The 23882-nt window shown below is 35.2% G+C and overlaps 3 protein-coding genes and 1 pseudogene across 3 annotated transcripts; all 4 read right to left on the reverse strand.

Moving 5' to 3' along the window:
- Nucleotides 1-235: 235 nt before the first annotated feature.
- LOC116209117 (agamous-like MADS-box protein AGL61) lies at nt 236-757 on the reverse strand. Its single transcript, XM_031542674.1, has one exon. It carries the CDS (start codon nt 755-757, stop codon nt 236-238), a length of 522 nt encoding a protein of 173 aa, XP_031398534.1.
- Nucleotides 758-4618: 3861 nt separating this feature from the next.
- On the reverse strand, nt 4619-5272 carry LOC116209118 (agamous-like MADS-box protein AGL61). Its single transcript, XM_031542676.1, has one exon. It carries the CDS (start codon nt 5270-5272, stop codon nt 4619-4621), a length of 654 nt encoding a protein of 217 aa, XP_031398536.1.
- A 964-nt stretch (nt 5273-6236) lies between these two features.
- On the reverse strand, nt 6237-20543 carry LOC116209119 (annotated as a pseudogene).
- Nucleotides 20544-22942: 2399 nt separating this feature from the next.
- On the reverse strand, nt 22943-23782 carry LOC116209120 (agamous-like MADS-box protein AGL61). The gene has a single exon (XM_031542677.1). The coding sequence runs from the start codon at nt 23588-23590 to the stop codon at nt 22943-22945; it is 648 nt and encodes a 215-aa protein (XP_031398537.1). The 5' UTR covers nt 23591-23782.
- Nucleotides 23783-23882: the final 100 nt, after the last annotated feature.

Below are 23882 nucleotides of genomic sequence, written 5' to 3' on the forward strand. Positions count from 1 at the left end.
TTTAGATAATTATGAACCCCAAGCAATGTAATCATATAATATAATTTACAACATTTGTACAAAAACCGTACAAAATCATAAACATAAATAATAAAATTCAAAATATCAAAATCAGATCTTGCAATAAGATTTCATTTAGAGATATACAAGTATTAGCTCTTCCTAAAAATAAGGATCTTAATTCTGAACATCCTCCCCATAAGGCCCAGCTCCAGCTCCTAGCCTGGTAGGTGGATCATTCACTGCCAAGGGCATTTAGATCGACAGGGTGGTTTAGGTAGTTGCATATGTCCCTATGTAATGCCTCTAGAAACAAGGCCTCTTCCTTGAGCTCATCAAATGAGCGCTCTTCAGGGGACTTCTCCCACCACCTGCGCGCCCAGTTTGAGGAATTCCCTTCGCTCGTAGCACGGGTAATCCTCGAAAGATCCTTTCCCCTCTCCTTTGCATCATCGAGTCGAGCAAGGAGCTGATTAACATAATCATTGTATCCATCTCTCCTCATTCTTATATTGGCATCGATGAATGGTTGCAACCTATTATCTGTGGGTGGAGGAGCGTTCCTATTTAGGAACTTGTTTAATACGGCCCGGACAGAGGGGTGCCCGAATGAGTAGGGCTTCCCTGTCGGAGAGAAAACAACAACTCCGACTTCCACACCGCACATGGCCACGAGTTCACTGGCCTTCTTATATATGCCAGACCGACGCTTTGAGAACGTAACCATTCTGTCATCATCGTCCTCTATCCTCTTCATATCAATTTTTTGTCGACCGCGAGTCTGCTTACTTGAACTTTCCATCATTATATTTGAAAAATGAAAGTAGTGATTTTTTTTTCCCTATGAGAGAAGGTGATGATGCTTGCTCATTGTTTTACTTGGAGTATTTATAAGACTAATGAGAGATATACATAGCAAGTAGAATATGAACACATATGTCATGTTAACAACTAGCTCTTTCATTTTTACTATTTTCGTTCACTTCCAAAGATTTCAACGTTTATTTCCATAACAAAATTTTCATGGTGGCAAAATTTTTATAGATATACCAAAATATAAGAAATGTCAAAATGCAATGTCATAAACACTTTTTGGTAAATATATAATTATTTTATTACTAAATAAATACGATGTATGAAATTTCATACCATCTATACAATATTCTTGTTATAATTTTATCATTACACCAATAAACAAATTTTAGTAAATAACTTATTATTACCAAATAAATAAGGGAAGTCTGAAATTTCATGCCATATACCAATCATGCTGGAGGCATTTTTGTGAATACACCAAAAAAAAAAGTGAAAATGCATTGTCATAAGTAAGTTTTACTAAATAAGCGAATTATTACTAAATATTTAACGAAGTATGAAATTTGACACTATATATATTAATATACGGAATCTGAAATTTCTCATTGGTACTTTGTGACACCACATGGCGGATAGGATCACCTAAAAATTTCTTCCTAGGCTTCAAAATTGTGTTTCGGGAAAAAGGAAAAAAAAACCATAGAGAAATGCATTCTTGTAGAGATTTGACATTCGTATACATTGCGGTAGATATTGATAATGATTGATCATCATATCATTTTCTCTTGCTTCTCTTCATACATGCTCCATTATTATTGCATGTATAAATTTTATAATAACAATGCATTCATCGATGGCCATTTGAATATTCTTCCGTCCACAAAGAAGTATAATTTGAACATCTTAAATGCAAGAAATAAAGTAATCTTCTTGAACTCGGTTTCGTTAAAACTTTTTGAAAATTTTCCATCGCTATGGCCCTACAATGGCCAAATAAAATGAACAAAGAAATATCAAAAGAATAGAATCTTAAATCTATAAAATCAAGACAGAACTCACCTAGAATTTGTATTGTGATCATGAAGACGATCTATATATGCCGCTCAAATAATCATAAAAAATTCTTCCAAAACTGCTAAATGGGGAGCCTCGACAATCGTATCAATTCATAATTTTTAGCATTTTAGATTTATAGAAAGAATGAGATACCTTAATATATATCGAGCTTTATATAATACGAGGCCGCGAGAGACAAGTATGGAAAATTACATAAGTCAGAATAACATGTCCCTTCCAAAATTTGCATCGTTCTGAATTTAAAATTTCTTTCCTAATTAAGCTATCCAGCGGAGTATCATATTTATGTATATATGCTAATAACTATAGTTACCGCTGTTGAGCATCCCTTATTTCTGTTGCAAGTCTAAACATAACATAAGATGTCATTACTTAGATGAAGGTTTATCATTATGAAATCAAAGTGAATGCGGATTTGTATTTTAATTTCTCTCTCTCTCTCTCTCTCTCTCTCGGCCTTCCTTACTATCTTTAATATGTCAATCTGAAAAAAAATGCACAACTTCCTTGGGCATTTCTGAAGTACCGAAGCTAACTGAGGTAACAAGACAACCTTTTTCACAAGAAAGTCGATGCATCAGAGGGCCATGATGGCCAAGCTTGGAGTTGAGTTTCTACAAATCGGGTGGAGGAGAACTGGTCTTTGATATGAAAGCAGATATCTCATATAGCCCGTTTCATATTAGGATTGAAATCTCATAAAATCTGACATCTTCAAAATCTGACAGTATGGGATTTGAACCTTAGTGATTTCTAATGACACTTATTAAGTATGATCACGCCCATCCCTTATGGAGTTTTCTTAGAAAAGCTTGATAATATTAAATGGTCCTCAGGTAATCCAAAAGGCCTTCAAGCGCGACATACCGATTGAGATTAGCGACACCAACCATTTATTTTGTGTATGCATGTTGTAGAAATTCCTATATATAGAAGTATTCTGTCAAGAAAGTTATTATGTGCATATTCCGAATCTCCCAATACCGAGAACAAATATAATTAGTTTGTTAATTAGACATACAACATATTTACAAATTGATTCAATTACGCGGCAAAAACTCAATTAGATTGGAGAGAGAAGCATTGTAACTGAAGTAAGTGAATGTGGGGGGTAGTTTGTCTCGCTTTCGTTTTCCAAGCACATTGTCACTATGCTATTAACCTTTGAAAAATGCTTAGAGAAGTTATTGTAATTTACTACTATTTGCCGTTAAAATATCTGCCTAATAATGATTAAGGTACAATACACAATTCATTCATCAAAAGTACTCTTTTAGACAGCCTAATAAATGAATTGTTATATTGATCCTTGTTTTTATGTTGAGCATTACATACACCAGAATTCATGTCGGGTTACACGCGACGATAAACGTGCTTTTCATATTTTTTAATACTTTGCATTTTTAAGATACCAACAGACACAATTAGAAGTAATGATACAATTAAGAAGCTTAATAATTTAATAAAAATTGAATGAGAAGGATTAAAAATAAAAAATAAACGTAGGTGACTCTCATATGTATGACAGTGAGACAAGATAGGGAGGGATGAGGGTAGTGGCCTAGCGGGAAGACAGAGAGGATGAGGGTAGTGAGATTTGGTGGTTATTTGCTATTTAATTATCACTAAATGTGCACAACTGCGCTGCGCATAAGAATACACATAAGAAAAATTAATTAAAAATTCAATATGTTAATCGATATAGGTGACACACCTATATTATATACGAGAATATACATAAGTAAAAAAAAATCAACTTACAATAGGCATTTTTGTTACTTTCGATTAACTTACAATTTCAATTATTATTTGAAAATAATAAAATTATTATTATATATATAAAAAAAAACAAAAGTTGTTCTTGCAATTTAGGAGATAAGCAACGTTGAAAAGGAGGAGAAAAGAGAGGAGAGAGGAAACATGAGAGAAAAAGTAGGAGTAGAAAGAGAAGTGGGTAGTTATTGTGAGTATTTAGAAGGTAGATTTCCAATCAATAACCCATCAAATTCACGATCCAAATAGAAGGGTAAAGTAGAAGTCAGAAGTTTCGTAGGAAAAGACATGGAGAAGACAAAAGAACGAGTTGGCTAAACGAGAAAATAGTATCCTAAAATTTAGAAGGTTTTCCATGATTTCAATGGAAAATAAATTGAAATACTAGAATTTATTTTTACTTAGATAAGGCATGGCTTAGTCAGTAGTCTAAATTTGTAAGATGGGTCTTTTTTTCTTAGAAATTAGCAAAACAAACCAATATGCGACGACTCGGTAAAATCGATTGTACGACTAAAAAGCGTAAACTCATAAAAGTTTAAAATTAAGTTGAACTTAAGAGTCCGCCGAGTTTATAGTAGTTTCAAAATCCATAGAGAATTGACTCAATCGCATGATCAAAAGGGGTAAACTTGCAAGAGCTTAAGAACAAACTTGAGAGGACTTTAACAAAGCCAAATTGGCTTTACAAATAATTGTACCGATTACTTTGCCCTAATGTGTGTAAAGGCATCTTTGTATTTCTGGGGCTCTGTAGGTACTCAATTTTCGATATCATTTAGATAATTATGAACACCAAGCATTGCAATCATATAAAACTAATTTACGACAATTGTACACCAACTGTACAAGATCATAAACATAAATAATAAAATTCAAAATAACAAAATCAGATCTTTCAATAAAATTTTATTTAGAGATACAAATATTAGCTCTTCCTAAAATAAGGACCTTAATCCTGAACATCCTCCCCAGAAGGACTAGCACCATCTTCTACCCCAGTAGGTGGATCATTCACTGCCCTAGGATCGGGTACTGGATCTACAAGGCCAAGGGCATTTAGATCGGCAGGGTAGTTTAGGAAGTTGCATATCTCCCGGTGTAATGCCTCTAGAAACAAGGCCTCTTTCTTGAGCTCATCGAATGAGAGCTCTTGAGGGGGCTTCTCCCACCACCCGCGCTCCCAGTTCGAGGAATTCCCTTCGCTCGTAGCATGGGTAATCCTCGACAGATTCTTTCCTCTCTCCTTTGCATCATCCAGTCGAGCGAGGAGCTGATTGAAAAAGTCATTGTAACTTTCTCTCCTCATTCTTATATCGGCATCGATGAGTGGTTGCAACTTGTCGTCCGCAGGCGGAGGAACATTCCTATTTAGGAACTTGTTTAATACGGTCTGGACAGAGGGATGGCCGAATGAGTAGGGTTTCCCCGTTGGAGAGAAGACAACAACTCCAACTTCTATGCCACACATGGCCACGAGCTCACTCGCCTTCTTATATATGCCAGATCGACGTTTTGAGAACGTAATCATTCGATCGTCATCATTCTCTATCCTCTTCATCTCAATCTTTTGTTTTCCGCGAGTCTGCTTGCTTGAACTCGCCATTGGTAATTTTGAAAAATGAAAATGATGATTTTTTTTTATAAGAGAAGGTAATGATGCTTGCTCATTGTTTTACTTGTGGTATTTATAGGACTAACAGGAGATATATACATAGTAAGTAGAATATGAACCCATATGGCATGTTAGCGCTAGCTGTTTCATTTTTACTATTTTCGTTCTCTTCCAACGATTTGAACATTCATTTCTATACCAAAAATTTCTTGCTGATAAAATTTTTATGAATATACCAAAACATTAGAAATGTCAAAATGCAATGCCATAAATAGTTTTATTTAAATATATATTATTTATTACAAAATAAATTGGAGGTATGAACTTTCATACCATCTATACAATTTTCTTGGCTTCTTTTTTTATTACACCAAAATACAAGTTTCAGTAAGTATACATACTTTTACCAAATAACGAAGGGAAATCTGAAAATTTCAGACCACGTAACGATCATGCTGGAGGCATTTTTATGAATACACCCAAAAAAAAATGTGAAAATGCAATGTCAAAAACAAATTTTACTAAATACAAAAATTATTATTACTAAATAAAAAAATCAACTATGAAATTTGATATCGCGGTAGATAGTGATAATGAGAAAAATTCTAGTATGACTCCGTGCCACCGTGATACGCTTAGTACTTTAATTTAATTGTTGAGTATTTTAATTAAATGATTGATCATCATGGAAAAGCGAGTTCCCTAGTATTATCATGAACAAATTGTTATCACTTTCTGTTGCTTCTCTTCATTTGTCTCCTTATAATCTACTCATATGGGCTTAGATATTATTTTCCGTATGAACTTTGTAAAAGCAACGAACTGATCGATGGTCAATATTTCCCCATTCTTCCCTCCACAAAGAAGTAAAATTTAAACATCATAAATTTCACAATCCGAAATTTCAACAGAGTTTCCCATATATTTCCTCAAATCTATTATCACATAAAAACTATTTACATAAAAACCTACTTCCCATAAATTCCCAAAATATATAAAATCAGTCCAGCACATTCTAATATGTATATATGTTTCTCCGGATATTATTTTTTTCGCACCCACATCAGTGATACAACTAAACAAAATTTTCAGGTCGTAACAGTTTCAAATTCATTCTATACAAAAAGAATATCTATCAGATAACTAAAGTCCCTACCTCGCTCTCCGAGCTGATCCCCAATATCAAAAATAGTTCTCCCACGCAGCTAGAAGCTTATCTAGAAAAATATATGCAGGGCGTGAATTGCATTTCAGTGAGCACAAAATTCCAAAGTGAAATAAACTATTATTAACTAAAAATATATTTTTAAATAAACAAAGATAATACTAGCATATCCAAGTCCGTCATTCAATTCGCCAACATGGCATATTATACAATACATGCAAATAATTACTAAATTCATTCGTAAACAATCAATTATATTTATAACCATATAATAACATTATAATTAACAATTAACTCAACACCACCAACCACTCACACATTGACTAAGTCAAGCTTCAACAAACAAGACGACTTTCACAGAACAACTTTAAACAATCTCAAAATCATCACAATTATAGCAATCTCAATAATCATCATATCTCCAACCATCATACCAGACAAGCAATATACAACACAACCAATCAATATAGCCATAGGGTTGTATTTCCTCGTAACAGAGTTGTGACAGCACTGTGACCCTGCATATTTTACTCATGTCATCCTCAACTCCCAATACTCATATCTCATAAACGGGAGCCGCCTATTAACCTCTGACTGTAAGAGTTGACCTCAATTTATATTCCGTCGGGTCAAGTGGCCGATCGGGCCCCTATTTATATTTCGCCGGTCCAGCGGCCGATCTGGCCCATATTTATATTCCGTCGGGTCTAGCGGTCGATCATGCTCCTATTTATATTCCACCAGGTAAGCGGCCAATCTGGCTCATATTTATATTCCGCCGGGTCCAGCGGCCGATTATGCCCATTTTATAATCCGCCGGGTCTAGCGGTCTCATGGCTATAGTCAAACAATATCAGTATACACAAGCACAATCACAATCACATTACAATGAAGTCACATTATCATCACATATCTTATACACAATCAACATACACAATCACATTGCATATCTCAAGTCAAAGTGAAACATAAAAGGCAATATCTTCTGAAGTACTTTCACACAACATAGCAAGACTAATTCCTTAATTTAACTATCTCAATATTCTTCTTAAATAATTTATATAACTGTAATACATCATTTTATAGGAGAATATAGTATTCACGTAACATATATATATATATATATCATTTCACAATGAAATGAAATACTCACCGATAACTCCCAAAAATAAATCACCAAGTTCAAGTCTTTGAGATACATAGCTTTGGTATACTCCATCCTTGACAGATATTAAATTTAACAAAAAACCAATTTATAAGCATATATAACACCATGAAGTAACTAATCGTACTCTTTCACAGTACGTTTATTCCCCTAAAAATTATAGATTATATAGCAAGCTAGTTCTCCATTTCAATATGACTTAGAAATTTTTTTCATGAAAAAGTAATCCCATATTAATCTCTAGTATGCTTATCTAGCACTAAAAGTAATGAAAGTAGCACCTCATTAACGCCCATGATCTCTTTATAATTTTATCTTAGATAAATCTACGAAATAATGGTTCATGGAATGATACAAGTTAGTACGCAACCTTTCCTATTACTCAATTCACCATTTGATGTCCTCACAATTAATTCAAAAATCTGAAAATATTCCCAAACAAAACCAGTTAATCCCATAACACTTTAACAGTAAAATGAGCAAATTCATAACTAAAATATTTATAATCATTTTCACCGCTCACTTAATCTCCATTAAAAACCCATTATCAAGTATAAATAAGTATATGCTTATATATTTCTAACTTAATCTATTCATGGATTTCTCATGATGAGTTTCAACTTAACAAAGATCATTTATACCAAAACAGAAAATCTCAACCCAATCAAGATTAGTGCAAGGCAGCAAATCGACTCTTTAAATCGAAGTTCCCCCTCCAGCCATCTCCATTTTTTCATGAATAAATTCTATACTCAAGCTACCTTAAACATTTCTTTGTATAATTCTTCATTTTAACTAATTGATTTCAGCTAGTGACAGGGCAATTCAATGATTCTAATAGGAAATAAAACTAATACCAACCACTATAAGCAAATGACAAGTGTTCTTAATTACTTCATGAACATAACTCCAAATTTTAACTTAATAAAATAACTATAAAACACTCAAGCAAACAGCAACGGCAAGCCAAATGCCTCGACAAAGCTCAGCTCCTAAAATGCTAAATCGAATTATCAATCCAACTTATTCAACTTACTACTCAAAAACAGATTTCTACTTCCTAATCTTTTAAAGAAACAGTTAACGTTAAGTGAATTGAAGACATAATCAAACTGGAGAAAAAGGTTTAGCTATACGTACCCAACTTTATCAATAAGCAACCAAAAATGCAAGATTAAACTCTTTCTTACGAGATGACTTCCTATCTCGATAGTTCTCCCTCTCTTTGTCTTGTTCTTCTTTGTTCTCTCTCTCTGTTTTTTTTTTTTTTTTTTCTGTTTCTCGTTTCTTCCTTCCACTACCCCCAGCATAAAAAACAGAGCAAAGGAAAAGAAGGGAGAAAGAAACAAAAATGAAATGGAATAAGGAATGGCGGTGGAAATGGGTTGCTTGGGGAGGAAGAGGGCCACGTGGGGCCCTTCTTTTTTTTTTTTCAGCCACGTATAATATATATATAATAGCATATGTATGTATAGGTATGTATGCTGTATGTATGTTTGAAACAGTGCCGGGTCTTACAATAAGTACAAGAACCAAAGTAATCTTCTGGAACTTGTTTTCCATAAAACTTTTTTGAAAAATTTCCCTCGCCACGGCCCAATAATGGACCAAATAGAACGAACAAATTATATACATATCAAAAGAATAGAATCAATCAATCCGTAATATCAAGACATAGACGTTGTACTGTGATCATGAAGAAGATGCAAATATGCCACTTAGATAATCTTCAATAATTCTTCCAAAACGGCTAAACAGAGAGCCTCGACAATCATATCAATTCGCAATTTTTAGCATCTTCGATCGATGGAAAGAATGAGAATTTAATATATATTGAGCTTTATACAATACCAAGCCGCAAGAGATAAGTACGGCCAAATTATATACACGTGTCCCTTCCAAAACTTGCATCTTTCCGAATTTAAAATTGTTTTCCTTATTAAACTGTCCGGCGGAGTATCATATTTACGAGTATAATATGCTAATAACTATATATTTTTTTTGGGTGAACTAATAACTATATAACTTAAACTAATAAATCCAGTACATATCTCATGGATCATCCATATCATGAACCGCTATGTTATTTCATTGCGAAAATAATTAGCAACTGTAGCCAAGATCATTAATCAAGCAAGGGATAATTAGCAATTCCAGCGACAATAATTAATCAAGGGAAGATCGAATAATTGGCATGGGAACTTGAACCGCTACAAAGAGCTTTGACTGAAGGTTTTCAGCACTTTGGGGCACGGGTCACCCAAATTATTCGTAGTTACTGCTATTGAGCATCCCTCCTTTCCGATGCAAGCCTAAACATGATAAGATGCGATAAAAGTCGTTCATCATGAATCAAAGTTAATGAAGATCGCATGTTGATTTCTTTTTGTTTACCTTCCTCATTGTCTATAACATGTCAACATGACAAGATCCAGGACTAAAAGTCCCGCGACTTCCTTTGGGAGTTCCGAAGCTAGCAGAGCTGACCAAGGTAATCGGCTGAGGGCTCTGAGGATGAAGCTCAGAGTTGGGTTTCCATGAATCGGGTGGAGGAGGATCGCTCAGCGATATGAAAGCACATATCTCGGCCTGTTCTTGTTAGGATTGAAATCTGCAAAGGGTCGCCTTCGATTTCCTCATGAAGTACAAGAAAGTTGTCCCCATGATGAACCCAGGAGTGCGGAGTATGGTATCTGGGAAGTAGCCCGATATGTTGTTCATGTTGAGTCACCTGTATCGACTTAACAAGAATAATAAATGTAAGCCTTTCAGCAAGAACAAGGCATTAGGCTCCATTTCAATTTCGTTTAGGGAAAGGTTTCTGGTTCTACACAGTAAAATAGAATGGTTAAACTCCTTTTTCTTCCATCATTTCCGAAAAAACCAAGACAAGTATTCGCATTTGCATCGAAATAGCTTATATTTTCCATGTTTTTTTTGAAAATAGAGTAAGAATGTTTCTTTTTTACAGCGTTTGGGAAGATTGCCCACAGTTCTTGTCATGATCCGAAATTTCAACAGAATCTCTCCTAAATGTTCTCGATATCCATTATCACATAGCGATTCATATAAAAGAAAACTCACTTTCCATAAACTCTCAAAACATATATATTACCAAACCAGTAAACTCTAATATGTATACATATACTTCTCAATAAATTTTTTTTTTCACTCACATCAGTAATCCAACTAAACACAAATTTTAGATCGTAACATATTCAAATACATTCTATACAAAAAGAGTCTCTATCAAATAATTAAGGTCCTTATCTAGTTCTTCAAGCTGATCCCTGATATCAAAAATGGTTCTCCTACACAGCTAGAAGCTTATCTGGAAAAATATATGCAGGATGTGAACTGCATCTCAGTAAGTACAAAATTTCAGAGTAAAATTAATTTAATATTAAGAAATAAATATATTTTAAACAACTAAGAGTTTATATAGATACTACTAGCATATCCAAATCCGTCATTTAATTCTCAAACACAGAATATTATACAATACATACAAATAATTACTAAATTCATTATTAACCAATCAATTATCTTTAATTATAATATTATAATTAACCATTAACTTAGCATCGCCTAACAGTCACACCCTGACTAAATCAAGCATCAGCAAACAACACGATTTTCACATAACAACGTCAGACAATCTCAACAATCATCATATCTCTAGTAATCAAACAAGACAAACAATATATAACAAAACCAATCAATATAGCCATAGGGTCGCATTTCCTTACATCAATTTAAGACGGTACCGTGACCCCACACATCTCATCCAAGCCCCTTTTCTTCTATTCCGCCGAGTCCAGCGGCCATTCAGACCCCATTTTCTATTTCGCCGAGTCCAATGGCCATTTGTGCTCCACTTTCTATTCCACCGGGTCCAGCAGCCTCATGGCTATAATCAAGCAATATCAATATACGCAAGCACAATCCAAATCACATTACAATGGTATCACATTATCATCACATATGTCATACACAATCACACCGCATATATCAAGTCAAAATGAAACATAAAAGGGCAATGCCTCTTAAATTATTTCACACCACATAGCAAAACCGATCATTTAATCTACCTATCACAGTATTCTTCTTAAATAATTTATATAATTATAATACATCATTTTACAAGAGAATAGAGTACTCACCGAACTTCCAATATAATATTTAAGAAAGACAAGCCTTCAAAATGCAAAGTTCCAGTTTCCTCAGCTCCTATAAATCATAAGCATAATAAGAAAACAATTATAAAATATATTCGTTTTCTTCATGTACTCCTTATAACAATCAAGACCACATTTGAACCCAAAAGAAAGAATTTATCCAGACTTAACTGCCCTTGAGAACCTCAAAACCTAACTGGCTTTAACTGTTATTAATATGCAATTATTAAATTATTCAAGTTAAAAATGATCTTAGGGCAATAGCTAGCTTTTTCTCAACAAATAACTAACCTTATCTAGCTAATACAAATTAAACAACAATCATTATTCTTCATCTACTTCACCAACTCACTGCTAGCTAGCTCCTAACTTCCTCAAATTTCCACATCAACTAACCGTCATTCTAAAACTCAATTTTAATCCATTTCATCTAATTCCCCATATTCATTATTTCATTCAAATAATAACGCTCAAGCAAATGAAAAGTGTTCTTAATTACTTCACAAACACAACTTCAATTTTAACTTAATAAACTAACTATAGAACACTAAAGCTGCAGCTAGCAACAAAGGAAAACCCAATGCCTCAAAGGTCCTAAGACCTTAATCAACTATAAATCCGACTTATTAACTAACCACTTGAATAGATTTTTACTTCATAGCCCACAGAAACAATTAAGTAAAATGAAGATCTGACCAAACGAAAGAAAACGAGAATTCAGCTAAATACATACCCAAACTCTGTCAATATCCAACCGAAATGCAATACCCACCCTTACTTGTGAGATGACTTCTATCTTGGTAGTTCTCTCTCCCTCACTATTTTCCATCTCAATAAAACTAAAAAAAAATACTTCCATGAAAAAGTCCATTGCCAATCTCTACTATGCTTCTATAAGAACACAAATGATAAGAATGAAACTCCCTACCTTCCACTAATCTATTTACAATACTTTGTCTCAAACAAATCTAAAAATATTTCTTGCAATAACCAACCAAATTAATATCTAACTCACAAATTTCAGCATCATCAATGTGGCCTAGCTTAGTTCACTAAACGTTCGAATATACTAGTCTAAGTTATTCCATCAGTTTCTCTAATTTACTCATCCAACTAACTTGTTTCTAAATCCATAGCAAGGACACAATCAATTAAATAAGGCTCAATCAAGAAGAATCGGCCACATGCCTAAGCTAGCCTGTAACAAACTCAACCTAGAATGCATGCTTGGAGAAAGACGAATTCGAACAGAGAGAAAAGAAGGGTCACTGACAGAGATGGGGCAGAGGACAACGTAAGACCATCGCCATCACCCTCACCGTCATCGTCCCTCTGATCTCCCTTCTTCCCGAATCTCCATCTCCAGCTCTCTGTTCCTCTATTTCTCGCGCTCTCTCTCTCTCTCTCTCCCCCCCCCCCCCCCTCTGTTCTTCGATTTCGTCAGCCCTCCGAAAACAGAGCCAAAACGAAAGGAAGGGACAAAAGAAAAAGGAAGAAATGTATGGTGGTGGAAATGAATTTGCAGGGGAAATGAGGCCACGTGGGCCCTAGCCACCTTTCTTTTCTTTTTTTTCTTTTTTTTTCCAGCCACATATAAGTATAAGATATATATATATATAAGCATGTGTAAGTATATATATATATATAGATATACATGTTTGAAAAATCCCGGTTCTTACAGTTCCTTTGGCATTTCGAAGCATCGTAAGCTCCCCTGTAGTCACAGTTATCAGTGTAACCCGTATTAGGAGATAGATAGGCTGGCCAATACCTCCCGATACTTTGGCCGTTGATCCATGCCTGTCCCTTCTCCATGTTACCGAGATCCAAGGCCAATGGGCCCGAACCTTCAGGAGCCGAAAATGTCACCTGAGATGAAAATTTGTAACTGCAGAGCTTGAACATACTCCATATTGTAGCGAGAATGGTATGAATTCTTGCAGGAAATAAATTCGTTTCAGTTGATAACTTCGTCCAAAGTCTTAACAGGAAGGAAGAGTCTGCATTTTCCGACCTTGTACCATGTCAAACTTTGGTTAATTGGTGGAGATGCTCCGTTTTTCCATAACGAACTATTTGCAAGGCTTATGTTGTCAAGTCCGAGGTAAACATAGAATGTAAAAATAGTCTTAAGCTTTGTTGTTTACCAAAAAAAAAAAATTGGAAAGAAGTACTATGGGAGGACGTATGGCTAAGCAAATCCGATACCTGACATGTCCAGTTTCCGAGGGTCAGATCCAGTTTCCTATTCCCAAATCCATCGACAATGACAGAACACACTTCTGCTTCATCAATATCGAACCAAGGACCATAGTTCTACCAAAAATTATTATTTAAAGATGACAAACCTGAAATAATACAGAGGTTACAGGAAAATGCAGTTCCGGATCAAATACATGATAAATTACATTGATGATCTAAAAAGTTTTAATAATGTATTAGGTTGGTCTAAAAAATTTGTTTTGCTACTTGATGGTACAAAATGTTTCAAAGTTGTAACATGATAGTACAAACTATTATCTCGTCATTGACGTCGTCATCTCGCCATTGACACGGGTGAACCTTTAAGTTAATTAAAGAAATATTTTGTACCATTATGTTACATTTGTAAAACATTTTGGACCATTAAGTGACAACTTCAAAAGAGTTTGAACCATCATGCAACGTTCCATCAACTCCTAAAAACATATCAGAGCCACGTGTCGGCCACGTTTCGGGCACGTCAGTTTCGCTTGATGGCGTCAATGGTGAGATAACAGTTTGTACTATCATGTTACAATTTTGAAACATTTTGTACCATCAAGTAGCAAAAAAAAACTTTTTGGACCAACCTGATACATTATTAAAACTTTTTGGACCACCAGTGTAATTTACCCTAAAATACAAATAAAAAACCTACGTGTATACCTGTAGGCCGATCATCGTACTAAGGCTATCAAGCGAATTATTCCAAGGTGGGAGACTAATTTTCTGCGATAGGTTAAAACTCGTTTCATCGTGATTGCCTTATCTGAACCCTATAAAATGCGTGATAAAGAAATTTAGGTCAAAACTCACGTGGAGAGGCCATCTGAAAGTGACGATAAATTTATTAAGGTCTGAGAATCAAGAAATAACGCTAGATTATATTTTTTCTTTAAAATTTATTATGGTATGAGAATTAAGAAATATCAGAAAGTATATATATTTTTTCCTTACCCACGCTTCCTCTGTTGACAAATACATGTGTAGCGTGTCCTAAACTGAAAATATGCAGAAAAGCTTCTTCTGCAGCATTCTCATCCACAGAAAAGCTGCAAATATCGGGAGAAAACGGCCATCAAAATGCGACTAGTAAAGAAAAATTGATTGCTAGCAACAATCTCATCAGAATTGCTATAGCTTTGGATTATCACTTACATTGTTGAATACCCAAGAAAGTCGCTTGCATCTTTTGTTCTATTTATTTGCTCCAGTAGACCCGGGTAAGCGAACAAAGTGTTGTCGCATACACCCAGTGGCTCCTTGTACCAACTCCACCCCAATGGTCCAACTGAAAATCAACGTGGAGTGATGCTGCTGGCAAATGAATTGTCCCCGATGCGCCTTTGAGAGACGACCCAGGCTCATTTCATAAGTACATGACATAAAATCATCGATGGTTTCTATTCCTAAATGTTAGATAAACTTCACCTTCAGTATCTATACCTTTGCTTTGCTAGAGGCAACGTTTTTCCAGTCGGGCAGGATACTAACTGACTGTGAGACCTGACATTTTAATTTCAAATGGAGAACATATATATATACTTACATGCTTATATATATATATATATATATCATACACATTGCTGGAGCCGAAAAAAAAAAAGAAAGAAGAAAAGGTTGAATGGGCTCCATGTGGTCTTGAAGACCACCCCATTTTTCCACCGCCATTCCTTTCTTTCTTTTTTCCTTCTTGTTCTGCTCTGTTTCAACTGAGGAGGGGGAAACGAAAAAAAAAAAAAAAGGGAAGCAGAGCAATAGATATAGAGAGAGAGAGTTGAGTTAAGAGGATACAATGGAGAAGAAGAAGAGGAAGGATAAGTTTGGGGGAGTTCTTGATTGTAAGTTGATTCTCCATACTTTAGACATTCTCATTGCGAAGTATAGAGGTTGATTAGTTTATATTCAGTTCATTTCAGCTCAGGTTAAGGTTTGGTGTACTGGGGGAAACGTGTTTGGTTTGCTGTAGATTTGTTATTAGTGAATTGGGTAACCTTATGCACTGAGTTTACATGTAGATTAGGGTCTTACCTCAGTTCATTTCAGCTCATCTCAATCTATGTCTGATTTGTTTTCGAGTTTAGTTGATGAAGAGCTAGCTGAAATCAATTAGTTGTCTGTACTGCAAGTTTGCATTCATGGCATAAGCATTCTTATTTGTCGAGTTTAGAGGCTGATTAGGTCATATTTCCTTTCGTTTAGCTGAGCTTATGGTTCCATGTGTTACAAAAAAAAATAAAAAAAAATGAATTAGTTTATGCTCCAAAAATGTTCTTCATGGCTTGGGCGTCATTGGACATTAGGCTCACCTATAATTAGGGGTTTAATTTAGTTCAATTCAGCTTAGTTTAAGAAGTGTATTGCTGCTGGAATTTGCTTAAGGAAGTGGGCTGTTCATGGTTTGCTTGGGTAAATTCAAAATGTTGCCGTAATGAAAAGATGATATATATATATATATATGTACATGTTGCTAAGTTGAGTTGACATTTGTGTGAATTGGTTATGTAAAAGTTGAGTGAGATTGGTTCTAATTACTACAAAAGTCATGGTAAGTAATATGATGGATACAAACGTGTATATTTTGGTGTGAATTATCCTTGTTGAGTTGAATTTCATCACAAGAAGTCCATGGACAGATTAAGTTGGAAATAATAAGCATATGTATATTTATTTATGCGGGATGTTCTAACTATGTTTATAATTTATAGGAGCTTAAGAGACCGAGTCTATACAACCTGAGGCTCTTCTCGTTGAATAAATTTTTGGGAGCACTGTGAGTACTTTATTCCATTGTGAAATGATATATATATATATATATGTATATATAAATATATATTACGTTAAGTGAATGGTAATGTTGGTGGGATTAATAGGATTGATTATAATAAGAGGATTTAACAGATGTTTTATGTTTGTGTTGTAGTCGTCTGTTTGAGGTTATGTGATTATTATAATTATTGCAAGAGCCTTAGCTGGTAATAATTGTATGGAGTGCATGAATTGATTTATGCGAATATAGAATAAGTGATGGATTCTGACGTCATTTATGAGACATGAATTGTATGGATGTTATTATTATAGGAAATATTGTAATAATTTGGGAATAAGAATTTGGTGTGGGTTTATGATGTGAGATGCCATGGTTGCAGTTGATTGTGCTTGTGATTGTTGTTTGACTATAACCATAGGACCGCTGGACCCGACGGATTACAAAATGGGCCAGATCGGCCACTGGACCCAGCGGAATACAAATAGGGCCTGATCGATCGCTGGACCCAGCGGAATATAAATAGGGGCATGATTGGCCGCTGGACCCGACGGAATAGAAAACGGGGCCCGATCGACCGCTTGACTGGCGGAATATAAATTGAGGTCAACTCTTACCGCTAAAGGTTAATAGGTGGCCGCCGCTTATGAGATATGGATATTGGGAGTTGAGGATGATATGAATGAGATGTGCGGGGTCACGATACCGTCATAACTTGTTGCGAGAAAATGCAATCCTATGGCTATATTAATTGGTTGTGTTGTATATGGTTTGTCTAGTATGATTGTTGAGATTTCTGTAAATGTGATGATTTTGAGATTGTTTAAAGTTATTCTGTGAAAGTCGTATTGTTTGTTAAAGCTTGACTTAGTCAGTGTGTGAGTGTTAGGTAGTGCTGAGTTAATAGTTAATTCTAATATTATTATATTGTTACAAAGATAATTGATTGTTTACCAATGAATTTAGTAATTATTGTATATATTGTATAATATGCAGTGTCGATGAATTAAATGACGGACTTGGATATGCTAGTATTATCTTTGTTTATTTAAAAATATATTTTTAGTTAATAATAGTTCATTTCACTTTGGAATTTTGTGCTCGCTGAGATCCAGCTCACACCCTGCATCTGTTTTTCTAAATAAGCTTTTAGCTGCGCGAGAGAACCATTTTTGATATCGGGCATAAGCTCGGAGAACTAGGTAGGGAGTTTAGTTATTTGATAAGTAATCTTTTTGTATAGAATGTATTTGAAAATGTTACGAGTTGAAATTTTTATCTAGTTGGTTCAGTGATGTAGCTTTGCTGGAATTATATTTATATAAATATATATGTGAGAGCTTGTTGGATTAGTTACATGTATTTTTGGGAGTTATGGAAAGCATGTTTTATATGAATAGTTATGGGATAAGGGATATCAAGGAAATATAGGAAAAATTTTGCCGAAATTTCGGGTCGTGACACTGACCAAGCAAGGAGGGAGTATGAATTCCGGTTGAATTTAACCATCGCATCTTTGCTGCTATCATAATTTGCGAGAAACGCCGCACATTCGTTGGATGGTTTATAATAGACATGTGCCTAAGAAAAAGATCAAGCAGTGTTGCTAATAACTCAATAGAATTCAGATATATGGGAAAACGAGCAGTTGATCATCAGAAATGAGATTTGACTACGACCTTCTTCGCTAATATATCTTAATGCTGCTGGCAGCTGCTAATACCACGATGGTGAAGATTTCTATTTTCGTGTGTCAAAAATGCGCCTAAACTTCTATTCATCAAGGAAATTTTTTCATGCCCTCATCAAGAAGTTCATTTGCTGCAAGTTGAAAATTTTCATGCTATTTCTCTGCATTTTTCAAGGAAACGAAAACTGGAACAAGTTAAGTATCTAATGTTCGGAAGCACACTTCCAAGTTGAGACCAAGTTGTATCTGGGTCAGCTCTGAGCTGATCAAGTAATCTTCGCACAGCTTAATTGCCTTATGCAGATAACGCAAATGGCCCCACTTCAGCTGTCTAATAAAACCTGCAATACACTTCGCCAGTAAGATATGACATCTTGAAGATATTCCTGGGTGAATGCTAAAAGAAGTCTTCGGATTTGTAGAGTTCAGAAGATTTTGATACCATATTCATCCAAAGGAGCATCATAGTCATAACTCGAAGCAACCAAAGGTCCTCCAGCCATCTTGCCAAGGTTGGTCCCTCTGAAATACTGCAATACAATGGTAGGCACTCGAATTAGACTGTATACTAAAAAATATGCTGAAATGAAATATTTACAGTCTCACCATGTAATAGTTTTGAAATGTGCTGCCCGTTTCATAGAACCGTGCAACTGCAAAGGCCAAGTCCTCGACAGGCTGATAAGGGAGAGGTTAGCCAAATGATGTGAACCTTCAATGCAAGTTTAAAGAGGCAAAAGCGACATCATAAGTAATATTAGTTCATAATTAAACGAGACTGCTAAATGAACCTGAGGCTGACCATCCAGTAGTTCTCAGTCCACATTTTCAGTTTTGATGGAGAATTTGGAGTAAATTGATCGCAGTAAAATCCATTGCAAGTATTGATCTGCATATAGTTCCCCACCAAAGAGATCAAATTAATAACCCAAGAACAATTATCGTTTGTCTTGCTTGAAGAAATGCTTACAATCGGATCGGGAGCATCATCTCGCATGCACATGACCCAAGGGATGGTCGTGTTCATACTGATGGCAGTTTTCGCTGGCCATTTGACTTATAACTGCCCAGAGGTCCCATGGGCCCATTGATCATTCCGGTATTCATTTTCACCTATTAATGCGCCTAAGAATGAGCTACGAGACCAAGAGAAGCTCAGCTTGCACAGAAGTCGGACTACATTGAGCTTATTATCATCGATCACAACCTGCGCAAGAATGATAGGTCCTGCTGGAGTTGCAAAGAGATTCTCTTCTTTCATTAGAGAAACAGTTTTCGCAAGAAAGCCTTCCATTTCTATCTGCACCAATGAACACATGGGAGACATAGAAAAGACAAGCCAAAGTCATTGCAACTATATTTGCACACAAGTGAGCAAGTTGCACACAATTGAGGGAACCTTGAAGGGAAGCATGCTGTTTATGGAATTATTGTTACCTTAAAAGGTTCATTAGTTGTCTGGAACTGAATTCCGGGAATGAAGTATAACCACATGGGGAAGCCTGCCACAAGAAAAAAAAATGGTGTATTTTCTCTTGGTGAATAAAAAAAAAGGTGCATTTATGCTGCTCCAATAATCGCTAATAATTCATTTAAAGTCATGGTGTTTAGCATCTTTGATCGACAGAGGAAGAAAATGAAAAACTAAATATATATTGAGCTATACACATAGCAAGCAGCAAGAGATAAAGTACGGCTGAATTACACATTTTTTCCTTACAAAACATTAATCTTTTCGAATTTTAGATTTCTCTCTTTAGTAAGTTGTCCCGCGGAATCATATTTTTCTAAATAAGTTAAAAAATATATAACTTTGATTAATAGTTTTAGACTAATTTTTGGGGAAGAATGATCTGAACATCATCTCCATATCTCAAACCTAACCTTCCACGTTACCTCACGGAATTAGCATGAGAAGATAATTAGCAATTCCAGCCACGATAATTATTCAAGCAAGGATAACTAGCTATTCCAGCGGATACCATCAACCGAGCAAGGGAGATGAGAAAAAAATGGGACATTCCAAAGATTTTCAATTGTTACCGCTGTCGAGCATCCCTTCTTTCTGATGGAAGTGTAAACATAACATAAGATGTCATTACTTTGATAAAAGTTTGTCATTAGGAATTCAAAGTGAATGCATATTTGTATTTTAATTTCTCTCTCTCTCTTTCTCTCTCGGCATTCCTCATTATCACTAATATGTCAACCTGAAATGCACAATTTCCTTGGGGATTTCTGATGTTACCGAAGCTAACCGAGGTAACAAGACAGCCTTTTTCACAAGAAAGTTGATGCATCAGAGGGCTATGAGGGCCAAGCTTGGAGTTGGGTTTCTACAAATCGGGTGGAGGATCGGTTTTTTTATAAGAAAGCACATAGCTCATATAGCCCCTTTTTTTGTTAGGATTGAAATCTTGTAAAACCTGACGTCTTCAAAGCTCGACAGTGCGGGATTTGAACCTAAGTGATTTCTAATGACACTTAGTAAGTATGATCACGTCCTTCCCTTATGGAGTTTTCTCAGAAAAGCTTGATAATATTAAATGGCCCTCAGGTAATCCAGAAGGCCTTCAAGCGCAACATACCAATTGAGATTAGCGACACCAACCTTTTATTTTGTGTATGTATGTTGTAGAAATTCCTATATATAGAAGTATTACGGCAAGAAACTTATTATGTGCATATTCGGAATCTCCTAATACTGAGAACAAATATAATTAGTTTGTTAATTAGACGCGCAACATATTTACGAAATGATTCGATTACGTGTGAAAAACTCAATTAGATCGGAGAGAGAAGCATTGTCAGCAGGCACATGGGTAAAACAAACTGAAGTGAATGTAGGTGGTAGTTTGTCTCGCTTTCGTTTTCCAAGCACATTGTCGCTATGCTATTAACCTTTGAAAAATGCTTAGAGAAGTTATTGTAATTTACTACTATTTGCCGTTAAAATATCTGCGTAATAATGATAAAGGTACAATACACAATTCATTCATCAAAACTACTCTTTTAGACGACCAAATAAATAAATTGTTACATCGATCCTTGTTTTGTGTTGAGTATTATATACACCAGAATTCATGTCGGGTTACACTCGGTGGTAAACGTGCTTTTCAAATTTTTTGATACTTTGCAGTTTTAAGATACCAACACACACAGTTATAAGTAATGATACAATTAAGAAGCTTAATAATTTAATAAAAATTGAATGAGAAGAATTGAAAAAAAAAATGGTAGATGGTTCTCATATGTATGACATGGGACAAGAAAGGGAGGGATGAGGGTAGCGGCCTAGTGGGAAGACACGGAGGATGAGGTAGTGAGATTGGGTGATTATTTGCTATTTAATTATCACTAAAGATGATACAACTGCGCTGCGCACGAAAATACACATAAAATAAAGTAATTACAAATTCAATATGTTAATTGACATAGGTGACACACCCGTTGTACCCACGAAAATATGCATAAGAAAAAATAAAAAAATATATATATGTCAACTTACAATAGGCATTTTTGTTACTTTCGATTAGCTTACAATTTCAATTCTAATTTGAAAACAATAAAATTATTATTATATAAAAAAAAATTGTTCTTGGAATTTGGGAGATAAGCAACGTTGGAAAGGAGGAGAAAAGAGAGAAGAGAGAGGAAAGATGAGAGAAAAAGTAAGAGTAGAAAGAGATGTGGGTAGTTTTGGTGAGTAATTTAGATGGTAGATTTCCAATCAATAAGACCCATCAAATTCACGACCCAAATAGAAGGAGAAAGTAGAAGTTAGAAGTTTCATAGGTAAAAGACATGGAGAAGACAAAAGAACGAGTCGGCTAAACGAGAAAATAGTATCCTAAAATTTAGAAGGTTTTCCATGATTTCAATGGAGAATAAATTGAAATATTATAATTTATTTTTACTTCGATAAGGCATGGGTTAGCCAGTAGTCTAAATTTGTAAGATGGGTCTTTTTTTCTTACAAATTAACAAAACAAACCAATATGCAGTGACTCGATAAAATCAATTTACAAGTAAAAAGCGTAAACTCATAAAAGTTTAAAATTAAATTAACTCGAGAGTTCTCCGAGTTTATAGTAGTTTCAAAATCCATAGAGAATTGACTCAATCGCATGATCAAAAGGGGTAAACTTGCAAGAGCTTAAGAACGAACTTGAGAGTACTTTAACTAAGCCAAATTGGCTCTACAAATAATTGTATAGATTACTTTGCCCTAATGTGTATAAAGGCATATCTTTGTATTTCTGGGGCTCTGATAGGTACTTAATTTTCGATATCATTTAGATAATTATGAACACTAAGCATTGCAATGATATAAAAATAATTTACGACAATTGTATAGCAACTGTACAAGATCATAAACATAAATAATAATATTCATAATAATAAAATCAGATCTTGCAATATAATTTTATTTAGAGATACAAATATTAGCTCTTCCTAAACATCCTCCCCAGAAGGACCAGCACCACCTTCTACCCCAGTAGGTGGATCATTCACTGCCCTTGGATCGAGTGCTGGATCTACAACGCCAAGGGCATTTAGATCGGAAGGGTAGTTTAGGTAGTTGCATATGTCCCTGTGTAATGCCTCTAGAAACAAGGCCTCTTCCTTGAGCTCATCGAATGAGAGCTCTTGAAGGGGCTTCTCCCACCACCCGCGCTCCCAGTTTGAGGAATTCCCTTCGCTCGTAGCATGGGTAATCCTCGACAGATCCTTTCCTCTCTCCTTTGCATTATCCAGTCGTGCGAGGAGCTGATTGAAAAAGTCATTGTATCTTTCTCTCCTCATTCTTATATTTGCATCGATGAGTGGTTGCAACCTGTCGTCCGCGGGCGGAGGGACATTCCTATTTAGGAACTTGTTTAATACGGCCTGGACAGAGGGATGACCGAATGAGTAGGGCTTCCCCGTTGGAGAAAAGACAACAATTCCGACTTCTGTGCCACACATGGTCACAAGCTCACTTGCCTTCTTATATATGCCAGACCGACGCTTTGAAAACGTAATCATTCGATCGTCATCATCATCTATCCTCTTCATCTCAATCTTTTGTTTTCCGCGAGTCTGCTTGCTTGAACTCGCCATTGGTAATTTTGACAAATTAAAATGGTGATTTTTTTTTTTGTAAGAGAAGGTAATGATGCTTGCTCATTGTTTTACTCGTGGTATTTATAGGACTAACAAGAGATATAGATGGTAAGTAGAATATGAACACGTATGGCATGTTAGCAATAGCTATTTCATTTTTACTATTTTCGCTCTTCCAAAGATTTGAACGTTCATTTCTATACCAAAAATTTCTTGGTGATAATTTTTTTATGAATATACCAAAACAGCAGAAATGTCAAAATGCAATGTCATAAATATTTTTTAGTAA

This window comes from Punica granatum, chromosome 5 (genome assembly GCF_007655135.1).
Source record: "Punica granatum isolate Tunisia-2019 chromosome 5, ASM765513v2, whole genome shotgun sequence".
Classification (NCBI taxonomy): domain Eukaryota; kingdom Viridiplantae; phylum Streptophyta; class Magnoliopsida; order Myrtales; family Lythraceae; genus Punica; species Punica granatum.